The following is a 22,551-nucleotide window of genomic DNA, read 5'->3' on the forward strand; positions in this document are numbered from 1 at the left end:
TAAAGTGATAAAAAAGCCATAGCATAGTATGTTGAATAAAGTGATTAAAAGCCATAGTATAGTATGTCAAAAAAAGTGATAAAAAAGCCATAGTATAGTATGTCGAAAAAAGCCATGGTATAGTATGTCAAATAAAATGATTAAAAAGCCATAGTATTGTATGTCGAATAAAGTAATCAAAAAGCCATAGTATAGTATGTTGAATAAAGTGATAAAAAAGCCATAGTATAGTATGTTGAATAAAGTGATAAAAAAGCCATAGTATAGTATGTCGAAAAAAGTGATTAACAAGCCATAGTATAGTATGTCAAATAAAGTGATAAAAAAGCCATAGTATAGTATGTCGAATAAAGTGATAAAAAAGCCATAGTATAGTATGTCGAAAAAAGTGATAAAAAAGCCATAGTATAGTATGTCGAAAAAAGCCATAGTATAGTATGTTGAATAAAGTGATAAAAAAGCCATAGTATAGTATGTCAAAAAGTGATAAAAAAGCCATAGTATAGTATGTCGAAAAAGTGATAAAAAGCCATAGTATAGTATGTCGAAAAAGTGATAAAAAGCCATAATATAGTATGTCAAAAAGCCATAGTATAGTATGTCGAATAAAGTGATAAAAAGCCATAGTATAGTATGTCAAAAAAGCCATAGTATAGTAAGCCAAAGTATAGTATATATGTCGAAAAAGTGATAAAAAGCCATAGTATAGTATGTCGAAAAGTGATAAAAAGCCATAGTATAGTATGTGATAAAAAGTGATATGTTGAAAAAGCCATAGTATAGTATAGTATAATAAAATAAAAAAAAAAAGCCTAAAAAGTGATAAAAAGCCATAGTATAGTATGTTGAAAAAGTGATAAAAAAGCCATAGTATAGTATGTTGAAAAAGTGATAAAAAGCCATAGTATAGTATGTAAAAAGTGATAAAAAAGTGATAAAAAAAGCCATAGTATAGTATGTCGAAAAAAGTGATAAAAAAGCCATAGTATAGTATGTGAAAAAAAGTGATAAAAAGCCTAATAAAAAGCCAAAGTATAGTATGTTGAAAAAGTGATAAAAAAAGCCATAGTATAGTATGTCGAAAAAGTGATAAAAAAAAAGCCATAGTATAGTATGTTGAAAAAAGTGATAAAAAGCCATAGTATAGTATGTCGAAAAAGTGATAAAAAGCCATAGTATAGTATGTCAAAAAAGTGATAAAAAGCCATAGTATAGTATGTTGAAAAAAGTGATAAAAAAGCCATAGTATAGTATGTCGAAAAAGTGATAAAAAAGCCATAGTATAGTATGTGAAAAAAGTGATAAAAAGCCATAGTATAGTATGTTGAATAAAGTGATAAAAAAGCCATAGTATAGTATGTCGAAAAAAGTGATAAAAAAAGCCATAGTATAGTATGTTGAAAAAAGTGATAAAAAAGCCATAGTATAGTATGTTGAATAAAGTGATAAAAAGCCATAGTATAGTATGTCGAAAAAGTGATAAAAAGCCATAGTATAGTATGTCAAAAAAAGTGATAAAAAGCCATAGTATAGTATGTCGAAAAAAGTGATAAAAAGCCATAGTATAGTATGTGGAAAAAAGTGATAAAAAGCCATAGTATAGTATGTCGAAAAAAAGTGAAAAAGTAGATATGTGAAAAAAGCCATAGTATAGTATGTGAAAAAGTGATAAAAAGCCATAGTATAGTATGTCAAAAAGTGATAAAAAGCCATAGTATAGTATGTCTAAAAAGTGATAAAAAGCCATAGTATAGTATGTTGAAAAAGCCATAGTATAGTATGTCGAAAAGTGATAAAAAGTATAGTATAGTATGTCAAAAAGTAGATAGTAAAAAAGCCATAGTATAGTATGTATAAAATGTGATAAAAAAAGTATAGTATGTTGAAAAAAAGCCAAAAATAGTATAGTATAAAAGTGATAAAAAGCCATAGTATAGTATGTTGAAAAAGTGATAAAAAAGTATAGTATGATAAAAAGCCATAGTATAGTATGTCGAATAAAGTGATAAAAAGCCATAGTATAGTATGTCGAAAAGTGATAAAAAAGCCATAGTATAGTAAAGTGAAAAAAAAAGCCATAGTATAGTATGTCGAATAAAAAAAGTGAGTAAAAAAAGCCATAGTATAGTATGTCGAATAAAGTGATAAAAAAAAAAAAGTATAGTATAGTATGTCGAAAAAGTGATAAAAAAGCCATAGTATAGTATAGTATGTGAGCCATAATAAAGTGATAAAAAAAGCCATAGTATAGTATGTCGAAAAAAGTGATAAAAAAGCCATACTATAGTATGTCGTAAAAAGCCATAGTATAGTATGTCGAAAAAGGGATAAAAAAACATTGTATAGTATGTCGAAAAAAACCATAGTATAGTATGTCGAAAAAAGTGATAAAAAAGCCATAGTATAGTATGTCGAAGAAAGTGATAAAAAGCCATATGTAGTATGTTGAATAAAGTGATAAAAAAGCCATAGTATAGTATGTCAAAAAAAGTGATAAAAAAGCCATAGTATAGTATGTCGAAAAAAGTGATAAAAAGCCATAGTATAGTATGTCAAAAAAGTGATAAAAAGCCATAGTATAGTATGTTGAATAAAGTGATAAAAAAGCCATAGTATAGTATGTCGAATAAAGTGATAAAAAAAAAGTGAAAAATGATAAAAAGCCATAGTATAGTATGTTGAAAAAAGTGATAAAAAGCCATAGTATAAAAAGCGTAAAAAAAGTGATTAAAAGTAGTAGTATAGTATGTCAAATAAAGTGATAAAAAGCCATAGTATAGTATGTGTAAAGTGATAAAAAGCCATAAAAAGCCATAGTATAGTATGTCGAATAAAGTGATAAAAAAAGCCATAGTATAGTATGTCAAAAAAAGCCATAGTAAAGTATGTCGAAAAAAGTGATAAAAAAGCTATAGTATAGTATGTCGAAAATAGCCATAGTATAGTATGTCGAATAAAGTGATAAAAAAGCCATAGTATAGTATGTCGAAAAAAGCCATGGTATAGTATGCCGAATAAAGTGATTAAAAAGCCATAGTATAGTATGTCGAAAAAAGTGATAAAAAAGCCATAGTATAGTATGTTGAATAAAGTGATTAAAAAGCCATAGTATAGTATGTCAAAAAAAGTGATAAAAAAGCCATAGTATAGTATGTCGAAAAAAAAGGAAATAAGTCATAGTATAGTATGTTGAAAAAGTCATAGTATAGCATGTCGAAAAAGTCATAGTATAGCATGTCAAAAAGGTCATAGTATAGTGTGTTGAAAAAGTCCTAAAAGTCATAGTATAGCATGTCGAAAAAGTCATGAAAAAAGTCATAGTATAGTATGTCGAAAAAGTCATAGTATAGTATGTTGAAAAAAATCATAGTATAGTATGTTGAAAAAAGTCATTGTATAGTATGTTGAAAAAAGTGATAAAAAAGCAATAGTATAGTATGTCGAAAAAAGCCATAGTATAGTATGTCAAAAAAAGCAATATTATAGTATGTCGAAAAAAGTCATAATATAGTATGTTGAAAAAAGTCATAGTATAGTATGTTGAAAAAAGTCATTGTATAGTATGTTGAATAAAGTCATTGTATAGTATGTTGAATAAAGTCATAGTATAGTATGTTGAAAAGGTCATGAAAAAAGTCATAGTATAGTGTGTTGAAAAAAGTCTTAGTATAGCATGTCGAAAAAGTCCTAAAAAGTCATAGTATAGTATGTCGATAGAGTCATAATCTAGTATGTAAAAAAAGTCATAGTATACAGTAGCATGTCGAAAAAGTCCTAAAAAGTCATAGTATAGTATGTCAATAGAGTCATAATCTAGTATGTAAAAAAAGTCATAGTATAGCATGTCGAAAAAGTCCTAAAAAGTCATAGTATAGTATGTCGAAAAAGTCACAATATAGCATGTCGGTAAAGTCATAGTGTAGTATGTTGAAAAAGTAATGAAAAAAGTCATATTATAGCATGTCGAAAAAGTTATAAAAAAGTAATTGTATAGTATGTTGAAAAAAGTCATAGTATAGTGTGTCGAAAAAAGTCATGAAAAAATTCATAGTATAGCATGTTGAAAAAGTCATTGTATAGTATGTTAAAAAAAGTCAGAACTGAAGTTTGATCAACTACTTAATCTGCTGAGGAAGGGGATGTGATATGTTACTACAGCAGCTACTAATGCTGCTGTTTCCAAGGTCTAATCTGAAGAAAAACTAGTTTTGTGAGTTGAGACAAAGTTGGTAAAAACATTTCATGTACATGAATTTTAAGTCAGTTGTAGGTATGTGTGTGTATATATATATATATATATATATATATATATATATATACATGCATTTTTGTACATTAACAAGTGAATGTCATGCTTCAGAGCCCAGCAAAAATTGACCTGACACAGATCCAGAATGTGATGCATTAACTGGACAATAGTTCATAAAGTTGATATGCGTTACCATGCATGGCGTGCTTCTGCCCAGACAGTAGTTTGACCAGAGCCCAGAAGGCGTCCTCTTCATTCATGTATATCAACAGCAGAGCTGTTATCTGGCTCATGCCCTGGCAGTAGCCCACCTCCTGCACACACACACACACACACACACACACACACACACACACACACACACACACACACACACACACACACACACACACACACACACACACACACACACACACACACACACACACACACACACACACACACTCATGTCAGTCAGTGGGAAACATTAAAATATGTGGAATATTTGTGTCCTTGTTGCTTAATATTACTTACAAAAATGCATCCAAAACCTAAAGTAACATACAGTACTGATAGTAAAAGCACAGTTGTCTGCAGACTGAGAGTGTGAGTGACTCACTGTGTTGTACATGGAGTAGGCTGTGAGGACGTGGAAGAGAGCCTGCTGCCTGAAAACACACAAACCACACAGAGTTTAAAGTCGGGATCATCATTCATAGCGTTGCTTCTGTATTCTGACATCTTTAACTACCAGCTAAATCACACGTGTACCACCTAGAAGCTGCACGTCGGGTGTAAAATCAATAAACAACAATATCCTCCGACTCCTCGCACATGAAAATGAAGCGCGTGCTGCAGTATGCTTCTTAATTTCCCAGCAGGAGCGTTACATAAATTACAACAAGTGTTATTGTTTTATTACAATATAGAGTACATAAGAGCTGAGGCTGGTTGCGGACTCTCTTGGTCTTATATATTCATCAGAGGCTGTTGTCAAATCGACGTAACAAAGCAGAAGTCCAAACAGAAAAAGGGGACATGAGCCGTCTCACTTTCATATTTTGAAAGCTTTGGGGCTTTAGTAATCAGTTAGGGCAGACTTCCAGCTTCATTAACCAGCTTCTTTTGAATTATTTATACCTTCTCTATGTAGTTAATTAAAGCATAAAACATCTTGCTCTAGTACACCTGTTACATAAAGTGTGAAAACACATTTAAACCAGTTTAAAGTGCCAACTCTGGCACTTTAACACTGCTGCGTTTCTGCTCTATATTTATATTTTCCTGAGATTGCTTGTCAGTCAAACAGTAAGAGCAGTGCTGTAAAGTATTTTTTTCTTCCTCTTTAGCCATACAGGTCAAATGATCGTGCATATATGTTTCTCAAAAAAATAGAATAAGGACTGAATTGTTGCCATGTGATTAATCCCGCTGCAGATTAATTGACCTGTTAGATAAATGAAAGACATGTACATATGTATACATGGGTTTATGTATGTATTTATTATGTGGGTTTTAGTTTTTCTGACAGATAAAATAAACACAATGGTAAAAAAAAAAGACTTGTGACTGAGATGCAATTTATAGAGGTATTTTTAAACCAATCGTATTGCTGTATTGTTGTGCTAAATTAGCACACAGCTCTGTAAAATCCAATGTCAATTTAGTGGCATCTTTTATTTTGAAGGGCACACGTTGACTGGTGTTGTTAATTGATGTAATATTTCCTCACAGTATTTTCCTATGCTTCATATTGTGTTGCTGATGTATTTATAATGGGAGAAAATAGGTTTCCGTGTAGGAAATGTTGTTTTATTTTCCGAACTGTACAATTGCCAATAAATAGCTGTATAAACAACGGGAAGTGTGGTCCACCAAGCAACAGTACACATTTTGGATCTGTCAGGCTTTAATATAGTTTCCACAAGCGGTAATGTTTTTTTCTAGTTATTGCTATAGGAGAGTAAAGGGGGGTTGTTAATGCAGCGGTGAATTCTGGAGACACCCACTTGACATCGTAGCGATGCATGAACATGATGTGGTCCCTGTAGGTGCGGTTCACATCCAAGTCAATCTGACGGATGTCGGGGGACACTCCTCTGGCTCTGGCCTTTAGTTTCTGTAGACGACCAGAAAACAAACAAACACACACACACACACACACACACACACTTTAACAACCAAGGTCAGTAACAGAGGGTAAAACTTAATTTCACCAAGGTATCATGTTTGGTATCATTTCGGGCATTATTAGTGGGGTAACTAACAAAATACACAGTTGGATCCATTAGCACCTGCACTAAGCTATTCAGCTGATAACGCTAACTCTCCCAATGTTTGATCCCGGTGTAAAAAGCTTCTGGGGGGTTGTTTGGCTCGAGGTCATGGTGCAAAGGACCCTAGTGTGAAATTACTCCAAGTCTTCCAGAGTCGCGGCCAAAGCCGATTCCAAAGGCCGCTGTTCGCCAGCAGCAGCGGCCATCTTCTTTGTGTTTTTTCAGGACATTGGCCTGACTAGAGTTTGGTTTTTCCAGCTTGCAAGCCAACGGAGAGTTGCTAGACTGACCCTGGCTGCGTCTGGATTTCTAGGCTAAAGTTTGACCCATGTAGCCGGACTATATCTCTACTTGGTAAACATCTACTTCAACCAACCTTGTAGGGCCGAAATGAAACACAATTTGACTGCTTTACGGCTTGTTTTCTGCCTTAAAGTAGGGCTGGGCCAAAATCGTCTATCCCTAAATATAGGTCTGATTACGATTTTTTCATATCTTTAAAACGATATACAGTATATCATGATATACTATATGTCCATGATTTATGTATATAAATAGTCTATTTGAAATAACCACATGGTAAAGCCTATATACTCCTGTGTGAATTAAATACTCAACAAATGAGTAAGTATTTGAGAGTATTTTGTTTATTCATTTTATAAGGAACTTAAGTGCAAAATGAACATAAAGTGCGAGGATCAGAATGTAAAGTGTCGTCCAAATATCGCAAATATTGCTTTAATGCAAATCGGGCCCCTGGTTTTTCGACATCACGATAGAAACAATATCGAAACATACAGTACATTTTATAAACAGACTAAACAATAGTTTAGTTTAGAAAAACACAAAATCCAATTGTGTGCATTGCTGAGCATTTATCTCAAATGGTTAAAGGAGGATCCAGTTTTATTTTATTAGAATTTTTCATGTGCCCTTATGCTTGTATCATGTTAATTTGAGGTGAAAGGTTTAAAAACATACGCACATTAGCAGTCTTTGTTGTATATTTGATGCCTTTGCGTCAACCAGATTAAATACAATTTCACACAAAAGATTAAATGGATTATTATCGACAGAACCCTTTTCATTCAGAGTTCATATTTCCCACTGTTTGATTTGTTTACTGTCTGTGCCCTCGGCTCATAATTACAATACTTTCACACGGCAACTAAAGGCAGTGCTATTATTGATCCCGCCAGCTCAACTTTCTAATGCGATCCAAAGTTTGTCTTTGTTCTTTACAGTGTGCCGATTTACGCAAACACAATTAAGCCTCTGAGCCTGCATTTTGCCCACTGCAGCTCGGTGAAATCAAATAAAGCCAAGGTGCTCGCTTAGGAATCTTTATGAGGCGTGTGCTTCAATGAAGGCTGATTTAATAAACTGTGTGTGGGAGAGCAGGACTGTTAAGTGTGCGTTCCGTACCTCGTAGAAGTCTTTCTTCTCCTCCTTTATTTTGGGTATATCGAGCAGCAGACACCACACTTCCCCTCGGAGCTGCAGGGGAATTCCCTTATAGACCCTCCTGGCCAGCTGGAAGAAAACAAACAGCAGGCAGTCCCTTGTTAGGAAGGCCTTCAAAGAGGAGAAGAAACCCCCCTCCAAATGTTTTTTTTGGAGTTGTTTTACGGATGTTTTTCGATCATGCACAACAAAACATGCAAGAATTAAACCCCCCTTTCAATACCATGGATATAATGCCAATCGGCCAGCCATGCCAAAACACCTAACTAGTCGTATGGGTGCCTAAACATCCCCGCAGGACGCTCACTTTTTTCTGGCTAAACTTCACTACCATCCACGGCCCCTGAAGGGACCGTCATCTGGCGGAGCCTGTAGCCGACTCACAGTCACCTATTGGTGGCTAAACAGCTGCCGCTGGTAGCCGGCGTCCCGGGGCTCTGTAGCGGCTAAATACAACCAGCAACTGCCGCTCGGATTTTATCGTTGTATGGCACTGTAGACTGTTCACGTTACAGCGCTTTACTTAGTTTTAAAAAATTCGATTTTAGGTATATGATATATGGTCTGTTGACGAAGTAGCATGGATCACTTTGAGGTGGAGGGGAATTTTTAGGCACCAAAACGACTAGTCAGGTGTTTTGGCATGGCTGGCCAATTGAAAATGTAATGTTTTCTTGTAATATCTCAATTGGTTTTAACTTGAGGACTTTCTGACCTTTAATCAATACAAGGTGTAGAAGATTTACAACATTGTTTTCAAATCAGTTGATCCATAGAATTTGGCTCCACTGGTTGTTAGTTATTTTTATAGAAGTTATTAACTGATACAGAACAAATGCTTACAGTGTACAAAAAGACAGGAAAAAGTGAAACAAACAAAGCGAAAAAATACAGTTTTATCTGTTCAAAAGGTTGCTGCTGCAGACCACCGGGATGCAATCGGAGCCTCTGGCAGTTGCTAAAAAAAATATTCAGAGAGAAACCCATCAAACAAGCTGCTCTGAGCGTGTCAAAGATGTCAGAGATACCAACAGCGTATGCACGGATCTACTCGGCACTCTCCCCGAGCAAAAGCAGAGGGCTTTGGAAGGTGAACCGCGAGCATGTGGCTGGACGAGCTCCAGGAGCGATTGTGGGCAGAGAGAGAGAAAGAGAGAGGGAGTCCGAGAGACTGCTACGCATGCAGAACAGTCCAAAGTAATTCAGTGCGCACAAAGAGATGGAAAATCATTCCAGACTCCGGGGCGAGGAAGATTAAGTCTTTAAACCCAAACTGCTGGAACAGCAAAGCTAATCGGAGCAGGGAATTCTCTGTCTACAGCTATTAAAACCCAACCAGCCGGAACGGTTATACAGCAGATATGGGAGGTGTTGGGACTTTAAATGTGCTGCACAGGTGACTGACTGAAAGAAAAGGACAGTCCCTCTATTAGAGGGCTGTATTCACAAAATATCCTGAGGCTAGAAGTAGCTCCCGACTGGCAAGAGTTAGTGCAAGCTCAGTTCTGTGGTTGAACAGTAATTCCCAAGGCATTTCAGAGATAAAACAGGCCCCTACATCTGTAAGAAGTTACAGGTAGTGCAGAAAATTCCTACATCACTTTTCATTTCCAAGTGTCTCGTATCCGCATAAAACCCAGATGACATTTAAGACACATGCATTTACTATTAACTATTCATTAACTCTCCATAACCTAAAGCACATGAATGTGTCTTAATCATGAACTACTATTGGATTCCATGGATTCAAACCATAGAAATAGAATGAGAGTAGAACGGACATTCCTATTCAAATCAACATTGCAGGATGGTCAGAGCGGTGGCCATTTTTATGTGTACCGTTGCCATTGCACATTATCGCAGGCTTCATGACCCACCCGCTTCACGGCACACCCCTGGGATAACGTCCTGAATTCAAATACTTATTATTTTTTATTTTTATTTTTTTTCAAATATGTTTATTGAGCACCAAACATACAAAGTGTACACAATGAAAAACAGTACTTATAAATATGCAACAGTGCTCACATTTTTTTCCTTTTTTTCCCCCCACACTCCCCCTCTCAAATACTTATTTTAACCCAAAACGTTTCATCTTTTCCTAAACCTAACCAAATGGTGGGTCTTGTAGGCTGTATTTCTTTTCCTAGGACGGCGAAGGCATGACTTGGCTTACTCTGCCTCTGATTGGCTTAAACTGGTATTCTTACCCTTACCCTAACCAATCTCACTCCTCATGCCTAACCCTAACCACTCTAACCAAGCCAACGAGTACTAGCCAATTTTATTTTAGCGGGATTTTAATTTATATTTTACGTTTAATCTAAAATGTCTTGTTGCTTTAACTTTTATGTTAAAGCAACAAGACATTTTAGATAGAGTAAACGGATTTCCAGAGATGTTTGAGGTTGAGCTAAGAGGGTTATTAAAGAGTAATAAGTCAGCTGTTGTCTGTTAACTCGCCTACATGTCAGCGTATGTGACTTACATGATGTATGTGTGTGGCATCCCTATGAAAAGGCAGTGATGTGTGTGTCATCTCAGAATGAATAACATTTGGTTGTTTGTGTGTGTGTGTGTTCGTGTGTGCGTGTGTGTGTGTGTGTGTAGAATCTAGAGCCTACACTCCATCAACCTCCTATCACCACACTTGGGACTTACTTCTTGTTTTTAGTGCAACAGCCTTTGTAATTACGCTGATGAGCGAGTCAATGAGAGCATCTGTTAGACTAATCATCCTTTGAGAGAGTGTGTGTGTGTGTGTGTGTGTGTGTATATACACTTGAACACGTGTGTCAACATTTACATTTATGTGGATCTGTGCAGTTCTAGATTTTCTCTGCATTCACTGTGTACATACATACATTTTTACAGATTTTAAGTAAAACATCTCCAGATTTGTTTCACCTGGCGCTTGTCCTTACAAATCCAGATGTTGTCGTCACTTTACAATAAAGACACTCTTCTAGCACGGCTTAGGAAAGCCTAAAGTAAGCTGAAACCTACAAAGACCACACATAAAGATGTCCCCCAACTTGCACAGATATTTTAGTCTTTGGTCAGGAAGGAGCATTTGGACTGAGTTAACACACTGAGCCACTGGTCAGTAACAACTGGAGCTTTAGAGGTACACCAATTAAACATGGAGAGCAACCAGCAGCTTGTGCGGTTTTATCTGCTTTATAAGCTTTATTTGTGCTGAAAAGCTAAAAAGGAGGGGGAAAAAAAGCACAGTTTGGTTAAGATCATGGATAGTGTAGTGTGTAGGAATACAGTGCCGACAGAGGGACCTGGAGGTGAGTGAACATCCAGCTGCTTATTTAGAGGTATGTCTCCCTCGGCAACACACAAGTTACGTCATTGGTCGCCAACGCCAGTCCTAAATATCATGTTTAAAGGTTTAAAAGAAAACCTTCAGATGAGACTCTTTACATCTCACACACCGTTTGATTTTATCTGCCGACTGTCAACACCAACAGACCGAGTCTGGAACAGACCCTGTCCAACTGACACAGGACTAGAATAGACCAGGCCAACAGAACCAGACTGGAACAGACCCTGTCCAACAGACCTAGGCTGGAACAGACCTTGTCCAACAGACCCAGACTGGAACAGACCCTGGCCAACAGACCTAGGCTGGAACAGACCTTGTCCAACTGACACAGGACTAGAACAGACCAGGCCAACAGAACCAGACTAGAAGAGACGAGGCCAACTGACCCAGACTGGAACAGACCAGTTTGGTCACGCCCAACTGAAACTCATAACTGAGTCAACAGTTTGTCCCTACCTTTAAAAGTGATAGAGAAGAGAACATTTGTATCCAATATTTTAAAATCCAAATTCACCAGTTTTTTTTTTTTTTTTAAATATTCAAAATACAGGTTGTACATATACGTATAAAACCCTTATTTTGGGTTAGGGTTAGGCTCCTGTGTATGTATCTGTGTGCACACAACAGGGAGATACTGCACCACCACTTTACCACCCAGCACCACAAGAACCCTGCTGACTAGAAGTCCTCACGGGTCCAATGGGTTCCTAGCATTCAGCAAACCTTGAAAAAAAACAAAACAAGCAACATCTCTTTGCATGCTGATATCTTGTGAATAAGTTAAAAATATATATCGGCCAATATTAGCGCAATGCACGTCTTGCATGGGCATTGCTAGGAGTTGTATATACTAAAACAGATGTCAGGTTTTAATACAGGATACAGGTTATAACTCAATTTTGCTGAAATATTTAGCTGCTGAATTTTGCCTTCATAGGGCAGAATGATTCAATTTAATGTTATTTATTGTGTCAAATCACAACAGAAGTTATCTCAGGACACTTCACAGATCGATCTAGACCACACTCCATAATTTACAAAGACCCAACCATTCCCACCCACGAGCAGGCATTTGGTGTCACAGTGGCGAAGAAAATATTTCTTTAAAAGGTCCCAAGGCATGAAAATTTCACTTTATGAGGTTTTTAAACATTAATATGAGTTCCCCCAGCCTACCTATGGTCCCCCAGTGGCTAGAAATGGCGATAGGTGTAAACCGAGCCATGGGTATCCTGCTCTGCCTTTGAGAAAATGAAAGCAAGGCCACATCCCCACGCTCCACCTTGCCCCCCCTCTCTCCTCCTCAATAGCTACAGACACAGAAATGGCACATCCTAAGGAAAGCTCATTGTGGGACTGGCTCTAGTGGCTGTAATTCTGCACCAAGGCTGAATTTCGGACTTCAGATACAGTATTAGGGGACCACTAAGACCTATATAAAAGCATGCATCCAAAAAGCAGCATGTTATGGGAGCTTTAAACAGGCAAAACCAACCAGAATAATGACTGCAAATTAAAAGAAGAAACCAAAAAAGCAACAGCAGCCACTGAACAACGTGCATGCAGTCTGCAAATCTTGTGCTGCGAATCCTCCAGCAGCACGAGAACACACTCACTGTTGCTGTGCCACTTACGTGAAGAACGGCACTGGGACACAGCTTCAGCCTTACTCGCTGGGTTCACCTCATTGGCGCCACAATCCTATCACTGTGACGCTAAACGCTACAACCTCGAGCCAAATTCATCGAGTGTGGCTGGCGGCGGAGGCTGCTTTACATCTGCTCAGCTCTCTCGTTCTATCCTACCGCGGGCTAAATGTTCCCAGCAGCTGGCAAGTGAGGAAACAAAAGACAAGAGACATGTCGAGTGTGACCCTGAGCTGAAAACACGCTGACAAAGAGGTTGGGAAAAAATATCCCTGAATCTTTAAAGACGAAAGAAGAAGAGTGATGTGATGGAGGGAAGGACTAGACACTCCACTGCTGTTTAAAACAAAGAGGAAGCAATGCTGTAGAGGAGTCTTGCTGTGCTCTTAGTGCCAGCCATGAGTGTATTTCACATTTCAAAGCCCACAAGCCCACACACTAAATCCCTGCTGAATGCAAACGTACAAATGAAGGACACGGCGAAGTGCTGTAGGCAACACCACAACACAACCTGCACTTAAAAAAAAGACACTAATGAAGGCAGCCATAACTGATACACCCCCCCTTAATGATCCATGTGGGAGGCAGACACTCCTCTCAGGCTTTGGAACAGCCTCCCATCCCACATTAAGGCTTGTTCTATGATTGTAAATTTTAAATGCAATATAAAGAAGACCCACCTTTTCACTTGCTTTTAGCTGCTTTTCACCGCTTGACTTGCTTTTTAATCTATTGTTGATTTAATTCCCTCTCCTAACTTTCTTCTTCTCTACTTGACTTTGGTGTCTTCATGCGAGTTGTTTTGTGTGAAATTTTGCATTGTTTGTTATGGACTCTTTATCTATTGTATGTAATGTTGTCTATCAAGGCAGATTTCAAACCATCTGCCATGGTTGCAGGGCTTGACATAGTGGTTTTCCAAAAGCTACTAGCCACTCGGCGTTTTCATTAGCCGCTATTTTGTGAAAAGAAAAAAAAATAAAAATAGGCAAAGCCTGACATGTCATGTACTTCCCCCCACCACTGCACAGCATTGACATATATGTGAGATGTGGCGACAAACGGAGAAACGGAAGATCACCTTCTCGCTGTTCTTGTATTTGTCCCAGCTCTTCAGCATCTTCAGCCACTTGGTGGTCCTCTCCACCTCCATGTGTTTTTGCTGAGCGGAAAGAAGAAGTGACACATTAATAACTTCCTCTCTCGTAACGAGTTGTGCTGTGGCTGCGGTCCCGTCCGATGGGAACACACTTTGCACTGCATGTTCAAAGTGGTTTGAAGCCGTCGAGATGCTCTACTTTAAGTCTTCTGTAGAGGTTGATCAGATATTCATGTGCTTGTGAATGTTTTATGAAGGATTGATTTCGGGATTTGAATATCACAAACGCGATCACTTTTGTTAGTTTTTAAATTAGTTTATACATTTCTTTCCAATTATTGTGGAAACTAATGAATACAAATGATAAAGTTGATTTTTTTTATTTATTTATTGCCAAACACACCAGTAGCATGTACGGGCTGAGAGCTTTTCAAGTGTAAAAGCTCCTTATTTCCCATGGTACATGAAAGCAACATTTGATGTGTTGACACATCCCAGAAATCAAACATCCAACAGACAGCAAGACATTATAAAAAACACTCTGAGGTGTCAGACGAACCGTGATCAACCCAACGTGATCGAAAAACAAGTCTGTCTATTTTTAGTCGAAAGCAGGAAGAATCCACAGACTTCCAAAAGTCTTACGCTGACAGAGATGACCTGCAAACTTTACACGATCTGAATAGCTGCGAGAACTATTTTTAAAGTAATAATGACAATGATGAATGAACAAAGATGAGGATGAAGACTAAGCTCAGACATCTTTGGTAGGAGAAACTCATTCATAACGGTTAACAGTTTTATTTCTCTCTGTAAGGTTTATACGTTGAAATCAGCTATTTTTTTTCCACCATAGGGACTTCTCTAGGAACAATTTTTTTGGGAACTTTATTTTCATTTTGGTTGGAGAAAACCGGGTCTACATTAAGTTCCTGGGCCCAAAAACTCAAGCTGAACAAGGGGTTGGGCGACATGAAAATATGTACTATGAGACGATGTAAATTTGTCGACTGTTAGTCAATACTGTTTAAGATGCCAAGATAGCTGTTATGTCACTATAGTATCGATGTGTAGTAGCATTTGCTGGATTTACAGTAGCTGGATTGGTTTAAAGAAAAAAATCCTGCCAGGTTGTTTTATCCATAAACTGTTTCTAATTTCATTTTTCCAGAAAATACACTATATCACACAATATAGTAATATGACAGATAATTAGATCCATATCGCCCACTCCTTTCAGGAACTATCCAGATCATTGACCAATTGTCAAGTGGAAACGCAAACAGGAATGTGCAAAAGGGACTTGTATTACCTGATTGACTAGTTGCAAAGCTTAATTGAATTAGTGTGTGTGTGTGTGTGTGTGTGTGTGTGTGTGTGTGTGTGTGTGTGTGTGTGTGTGTGTGTGTGTGTGTGTGTGTGTGTGTGTGTGTGTGTGAAATGGGAAGGGTTAGGGCTTTGATTGCACACTTTGCACATATTTGTAAATGGTAAGGGGTTAGAGGATGGATACCAGACCCAAGCCCGACAGGACCCGACGGGCTGGGTTTCGGACAGATATTTAGAAATGATGTTCGGGTTCGGGTCGGGCTCGGTCACATCAGCGCGCGCCTGTGTTAAAGTGCGCTTGTTGCCCCGTGTACGCTGATGTGCTCATCTGTTGACATTTCCGAATGCCTTCCGTTCCTACAGTTGCTTATTAAAAGCGGGCTTTCCACACAAACAAACGTACGTGTATCATTAGTATGAGAAAAAAAAACGAGATTTTAACCGGGTCGGGCTCGTGTCGGGCTCGTGTCGTGCTCGGACATAAATATCTTAATGCCTGTCGGGCTCGGGTCGGGTTGGGTTACTGCTCTGTCGGACGCGGGCCGGGCTCGGACAGAAAAATGCGGCCCAATCCGTACTCTAGAAGGGGTGGAGGAATGACTAAGCCCATGATCATTTTATTGATGCAATTGTGCCAATATTTGCGTATTATTGAAAATTAGGTGTGAATGTGTTTGTAAAATTGTATCCTCTGATGTTTTGTACTTGCATTGAATATGTTTGTGTTACCTGTCTGCCTGCCCAGGGACTATGGGTGGAAAATAGCAATGCGTCTCTCCTTGTTCTATGACAAGGTTAATGTTTAATTGTACACCGTCCCTGTTTAAATACAATTACATGACATTACAATTCCCGGGCCATAAACTACACGGATGAATATTTGATTAAAATACAGAAAATGAAAAGAAGTAATGAAGTAACTCACTCTCTCCTCCACCGAGTCGTAGGATGGAAGTTCATTCTTACTGAGGAGAGAAGACAAAAGAGAGAAGGATGTAGTGAAAGCATAAATAGTGTAGGATTTGTCCTTGCTGTCATATGTGCAGTGGAGGAATCATAGTTTAGTCAACGCTGCCATGAAAAAAAAAAAAAAAAAAAACACCAAACGCTGACGGATGAAACAAGTGAGTGATCTCCGGGTCAGTGCTCGTCTCACTCTCTCCAACAGGAACATCAAACATGTCAGGGGGGAGGGGTGGGGGGTCACACAAACAGGAAATAACAGATTAGACATTCCTCAATTCCTGCTCTGCTTATCTGTGTCTCAAAGTCCCTGCAGGAGTTACCCGGAGGAGGGTTTGTCTTTTCCTGTTCACAGCAAGGGATGAAAAACCTTCCACTGTAATGTCTGCAACGTTCAACGCAGAAATTAGTCCGGATGAGGCGCGTTGCTTTGTTTTTTTTATGAAATATTGTGTATTTCATGACTTTATATAAATAGATCACGTGGGGACTCTACAGGACCGCAGCATCGTTTTTTCGTTCAAAAGATTTCGAGAGCAGTACCAATACATATACCGTGACTTCGATACTGGTTCCTGAACTATACATTTTTTCGATACCAATTTTATAGAAATCCATTTTAACAAAAACAAATTCTTCACACATCTTTTTTTTTTTCTTTTCTACTACGTAAGCCCGGTCTCTGTGCTGAGTTTTTCCTGCGTGCCTCTACGACGTGCAGCACTTAACAGCCAATCAGCAGCATTATTATATCTTGGGAGAAGCATGCTGCGTGCTTATTGGCTCACTGACGCTGATGAGATTTACTCCTTAGGTATTGAAATTTGGTTTTGAATGACGAGCCATTTTCGATACTCAATATACTTTAGAGGCAATTCAGTCGCTGCCTAAAAAGTATTGAATTGGGTACCCAGCCCTACTCAAGACCGACTCTCTGGTCCACATCTGAGCCTGAAACCAGCTTTCACACTTTGCTGAACCCAACCCAACTTTTGGGATGCAGCCCTGGCTCTGGAAAAATAAATAAAAATACAGAGCGAGAAGACGCCCTTTTAAGCTAATGTCTATTCTTGTTCTACTCTTTTTCCGTCCACACAGCTTCTTAAGCCTACAAAGCACATGGAGAGCTGAGCTCTTATTGCATCATCTTGGCTCATCTCTGCCGCCATACTGCCCAGTCTAAAGCATCATCCCTGGGCTTCCTCGTCTTCTTTTTCTGCCAGTGACCTTCACCTCAGGCTACTTCTGTCCCTGTCTTAAACAATCATATAACGCTGAGTTTTTTTTTTTTTTTTTCCTTCCAACATCCTATAATCTCTCCCTCCATCTGGATCGTACCACTTTATCCTAACACTGATGCCCTGTGATTGTGGCTAACCAGGCTGCTTCCTGACTTGAGTGTGCCAGTTTATATATACAGTGTATATATATATATATATATATATATATATATATATGAATGACACTCCAGCACAGTGCTGTTTAAGAGCCTCCCAGCCTCCCGACCGGCTCGGCCAAAGCCACAAACACACTCTTCTCTCAGCAACACTCGCCCTCACAGCCTCTCATTTTCTTCCTTTTCCCCTATCAATGTGGTGCTACTGTTTGAAGTGGGCTCTGGAGGTCATTCATTTAGTTAACTAATGACAGGTTATGATGTTTTCTTCTATGCGAGTCCTTACTGAACAAAGCCAAAGCGGTCGATGACTTTGTACAGGTGGAAGTTGGTGTCCTCCCAGGGCTCCACCGTGGCCTCTTTTCCCTGCAATCAAGAAGAGACAGAGAGGGAATGAATAACACCGGACTGTACATGTCGAATGAAGATGGACAGAAAGTTAACTGGCAACAATTTCTATCAATTTCAAACAAAATGTTCATATTTCTTTCTTTTTTTTAAGACATTAGCTCGGACAAACCAAGTAAATTGAATATGTCATTTCAGGTTTTGGGAAATTTTAACATGCATTTCTCACTATACTTAGATATCGGCCGTAGAGTTGTCTGTCTTCTCTCCAGTATAATGGAACTAGATGCCACTCGGCTTGTTGTGCTCAAAGCGCCAAAAAAAATACATTTGAAAAACTCTACAGCAATGTCTCTTTCCAGAAACAGTGTGATGTAATTTCTACCAAACTACACCCGCCAAACCGTATCGCGTAATAAGGTCGGCAGGTATAGTTCGGTAAAAAAGAAAATAGTTCCTACATGAAACTGCTCCCAACCAGGTCTGTGGATCATCTTGAGGAACCAGGTCATGATTTCTGGAAAGAGACATTGCTGCTGACTTTTTCAAATGTAATGTTTTGTCGCTTTGAGCTCCAGAAGCCGAGTGGCATCTAGTTCCATTATACTGGAGAGAAGGCAGACATCTCTACGGCCGATCTGTCTGCAACACTGGACAACTCACACCTAAACTATCGAGACTGATAAAAAGCACTACAGGTAAGAGGATAAATAGCTATTTCTGATTTCCAACATGCAAACAACAACGTCTGGTTAAAGAAAGTGTTTGAAATGAATAAATTAAAAAAGAAACAGAAAAATGGGACGAGAGAATGGGGAAAACAATGAAAATCAAATAAAAAAAAAATTGTTTGAAGATATAAGCTTGTGGCAGACATTTTTGCGATTCCTCTGACATTTTATAGACACAGCGATGAATCAATTAATCAAAGAAAAAATAATCAACAAGGTGGATAACCATTAGATGCAGCCCTGCAGTTTTTCTGCTGCTGGTTTTGCGCTGAAATAAACTGAACAGCAACTTGCTCCAAATGACATGCCACCCACGTTCTTCAGGGGGCAGAGAATCATGTTTTGATTGGCTACTACATTAGGAGGGGAGCCACGACTCTGGTGCCCTTGGGAAAGTGTGTCGGCGTGGGTGTGTGTGTTTATGAGACAGAAAGAAGCTGTGTGTGTGTGTGTGTGTGTGTGAGCAGCGGTTAACAGGTGTGAAATGAACAGCCAGACGCCCACCTGCGTCACCGTCTGACTCCAGGCGTCCGAGAATCGGGTTCTAGTTAATTCACCACCATGGGCCAATGACACAGAGAACTCACAATAAGAGTGTGTGAGGAAGGATTATGTAGAGAGAGAAGAGCAGGGGGAGAATATCAAAGAGTGCGTGAGTGAAAGGATAACAGGAGAATAGAGGACAAAAAGTTGAAAAAGAGTCAATGCAAAGCTCATACCGTTACGAACTTAAAAATGGAAATGTCACTAAATCGATTTGAGGCCTTGTTGCCCTGAAAAATGAGACACTTAAAAGTTCTCAAACTGATGCAAACATGAACACAAACACATTTCAATTCACGTCCATTACAGTTTCTAGGTTCCCATATTGCTTTGGGGAATGTAAACAGGAAGTATAATGTTGCTAATGTTGAGCCCCGTTTTTTTTTAAGCCTATATTTGTTTGAATGTTGGCACCATTAGGATGGAGTCATAGGAGTGCCATGAAAAAGAATAAATATGTAAAAGAATAAGAAAATGAAAGTGGAATTTATTAAGAAAGAATTAGAGCTATAGTGCGTAGTTTCTGTTGCCCCCATGAGGAATTCAAAGTAATGACCACACTGTCGGCGCATCCACATGAGCCAAGGAGGATTAAAAAAAACATGACGGACTCTTCAGAAGAGGTCATTATCTTCACTCCAGTTTCTGCGCGCTAAAGTCGCCGGACGCCACAATCCTCCGAACATAGTCATACTGAGAAATCCAGAGAGAGTTGTGTGGAGCTGATAGTCTTAATTAGCTTTGTAGCAACTCATTTGGCAATGGCTTGAATGTAACGGACGTTCATTAATATCAAAAAGTTACGCACTAAAGCTTTAATAAATAACAAAACAAAATAAAAAGAATAAGGATTTTTATTTATTTGTTAATTTATTTTTGTATATATAATAAAAAAAAATTTCAACAAAAATTACTCAATTTTTTTCTGTATATTTCCTTTTTTAATTTAATTTATCTATTTTTATCCCTTTATTCCTCTTTATATTTCCAGATTATTATTATTTTTTTCCAGATGTATTCTTTTTTCATGACACTCCAATGACTACATACCATTAGAAGTATGCCGAATTAGCTATTAGCAACTCCTGTTTACAATGTACCAATTGATGTACAAACAACTATCATTGGATTTGCTGAAGAAAACTTAAAAACGTGATGATTCTCAGGCAAGTTCTTAAGTTTTTTTTCTCGCTTTGATTTCTAAGTGAATTTATTATTATTATTATATTATTTATTTACGACTCTGTATGTACTGTCAGTTTGAAACTGCACAAAAGCACGCTACTAAAATATGGATGCGGGTAAAGCTTTACGTGAAAACCTGAGCACTTTGAAAAATACAAAGGCATTAAACTGCTCACCACAGAAACAACGACACCATCTGCTACCTGGTGCTCTCCACAAAAATATCCTAAAAATATTCTTCGTACAGTAACAGAGACGGACTGTGGTTTCTCAGTTCAGTCTGACGACCAGATGTTGAGGTGAAATATTTCTAAATTCATCTACTCCCTCAGCAGAAACACACCAACTAAAAAAAATAACTCAAACACACACACACACACACACACACAGTACACCCAAACATCAATGTGGAATAACCGGCTTAATGAAGGGCATAGTGTACAGTGCTAAGCTCATCAAAAGACTGCTATTTAACACACACACACACACACACACACACACACACACACACACACACACACACACACACACACACACACACACCAAAATATCCCACCTCACAAATGAGCAGGATATGAGCACTTTAAAACATTATTACATACTTAAACACCCAAAACACCCAAAGACATAGCAGACCAAACTTAAGCTTTTATTTTGAAAAGTAGAAGACCGACGGCACCAGACGGGAGGCTCCAGGCTGCAACCGTACAGTCTTGCATATTTTTGTCAAACTAGTGTGATACGCCAGGGTTGCCGCATTGTTTTTTTCCTTTTTTCCCGGCGGCCCAAATGAGTCCCAAAAAGAGTACATCGGCCGTTCTGGCATTCGCCAGTCCGCCACGTTCACACGCTCAAATAAGAGCCGAGAACATCGTCGTGGCTAACACATTTATCATTTCTCTTGCTCTCTCTCTGCTTTAAAATCAATGTCAGGGTAAAATTAAAGCCGGAATCTGACTGCTCAGCGCTTCTGTGATTGTGTGTCACCAGAACTCTGATCGACGGCACGATTCAGCCATTTGTGCTTTCCCTTCAGTGCCACTGTTCAGGGTTTCTACAGTTTATTCACCGATTCAGAACAATAAATCCGTGGTTCCCACCCATCTCGTTTTTTGCTTCTCTGACCCCTTAATACAAAGCAGTGTCTCCTTGCGACCGCTCCTCAGAAGCTAAATGTCTATGCAGAGTGATTTTCCCTTTTTTAGATTGTTTCATTTGAATAATTTTGAGGGGTAAAGCTGTACAATATTTCATAGGAATTAAGCAAAGATTAGGTAAAAGGTCTTTCCTGTCATTTTCGGACCCCGTGGATTCATCTTGTGACAACAACTCTTCTTTAGAACATTCTTTTATAGGAAAGCGTGTATGAATATTCAATATGTTGCTTAGTTTGATCTTTTTCACTTTATTTTAACCCCAGGTGATTTTATGATTTAAGGACCGTTCTGTTGTTTGTATTTTGTTGTTGTAGTTGCTTTATTGGTTTTTATCTTTCTTTGTAAAGCACTTTGTAACCTAGTAAAGAAAAGTGATATATGAATAAAGTTTCTCATATATTATTAAATAACCACTATCTGATATTAAATATTAAAAAGAAGATCTGAGAGTTTATAGAATGTGTCAGTATTTGGATATTCTTTAACAGAGTGACACTGCCATCCCTGGAGCCATGCTGCTAACGTTGCTTAGAAAATACAATAGTTTTAGCACAAGAATTTAGCAAAGAGTTGGAATGAATTCACATTTGTGGTGAAGCTGCAGTAAATCAAATATCCAACTATGTCAGCGTCGGTGCTCGGAAAAACAGACAGCAGTCAGTAAACCGCTTCACTTCTGCACTTTCCGCAGAGACAAGAAATCATTTTTTTAATATCGGCACACGAGCGCTGGCTGATATGAAAGTGTTAGCAGCGAGTGTGTGTGGTCGGCGTGATAACCGACTCCATTAAACTCCTCCCCCCCCCCCCGACAGTGACAACGACACTGATTTAGCTCTGATTGGGCCACGC

The 22,551-nt window shown here is 38.3% G+C and overlaps 1 protein-coding gene across 4 annotated transcripts in view; it reads right to left on the reverse strand.

The window, feature by feature from the left end:
- The window catches only part of usp6nl (USP6 N-terminal like), a 111,999-nt gene that overhangs the window by 15,394 nt on the left and 74,054 nt on the right, over positions 1-22,551 (reverse strand). For all 4 annotated transcript variants that reach the window (XM_028570220.1, XM_028570218.1, XM_028570217.1 and 1 more), the window contains 7 exons: positions 18,022-18,101; positions 16,302-16,341; positions 14,030-14,110; positions 7,930-8,037; positions 6,238-6,347; positions 4,848-4,896; positions 4,443-4,563 (listed from right to left, as the gene is read on the reverse strand). In XM_028570220.1, coding sequence (XP_028426021.1) covers positions 4,443-4,563; positions 4,848-4,896; positions 6,238-6,347; positions 7,930-8,037; positions 14,030-14,110; positions 16,302-16,341; positions 18,022-18,101 — 589 coding nt within the window. The remainder of the gene's footprint in view (positions 1-4,442; positions 4,564-4,847; positions 4,897-6,237; positions 6,348-7,929; positions 8,038-14,029; positions 14,111-16,301; positions 16,342-18,021; positions 18,102-22,551) is intronic.

This window comes from Perca flavescens, chromosome 23 (genome assembly GCF_004354835.1).
Source record: "Perca flavescens isolate YP-PL-M2 chromosome 23, PFLA_1.0, whole genome shotgun sequence".
NCBI lineage: Eukaryota > Metazoa > Chordata > Actinopteri > Perciformes > Percidae > Perca > Perca flavescens.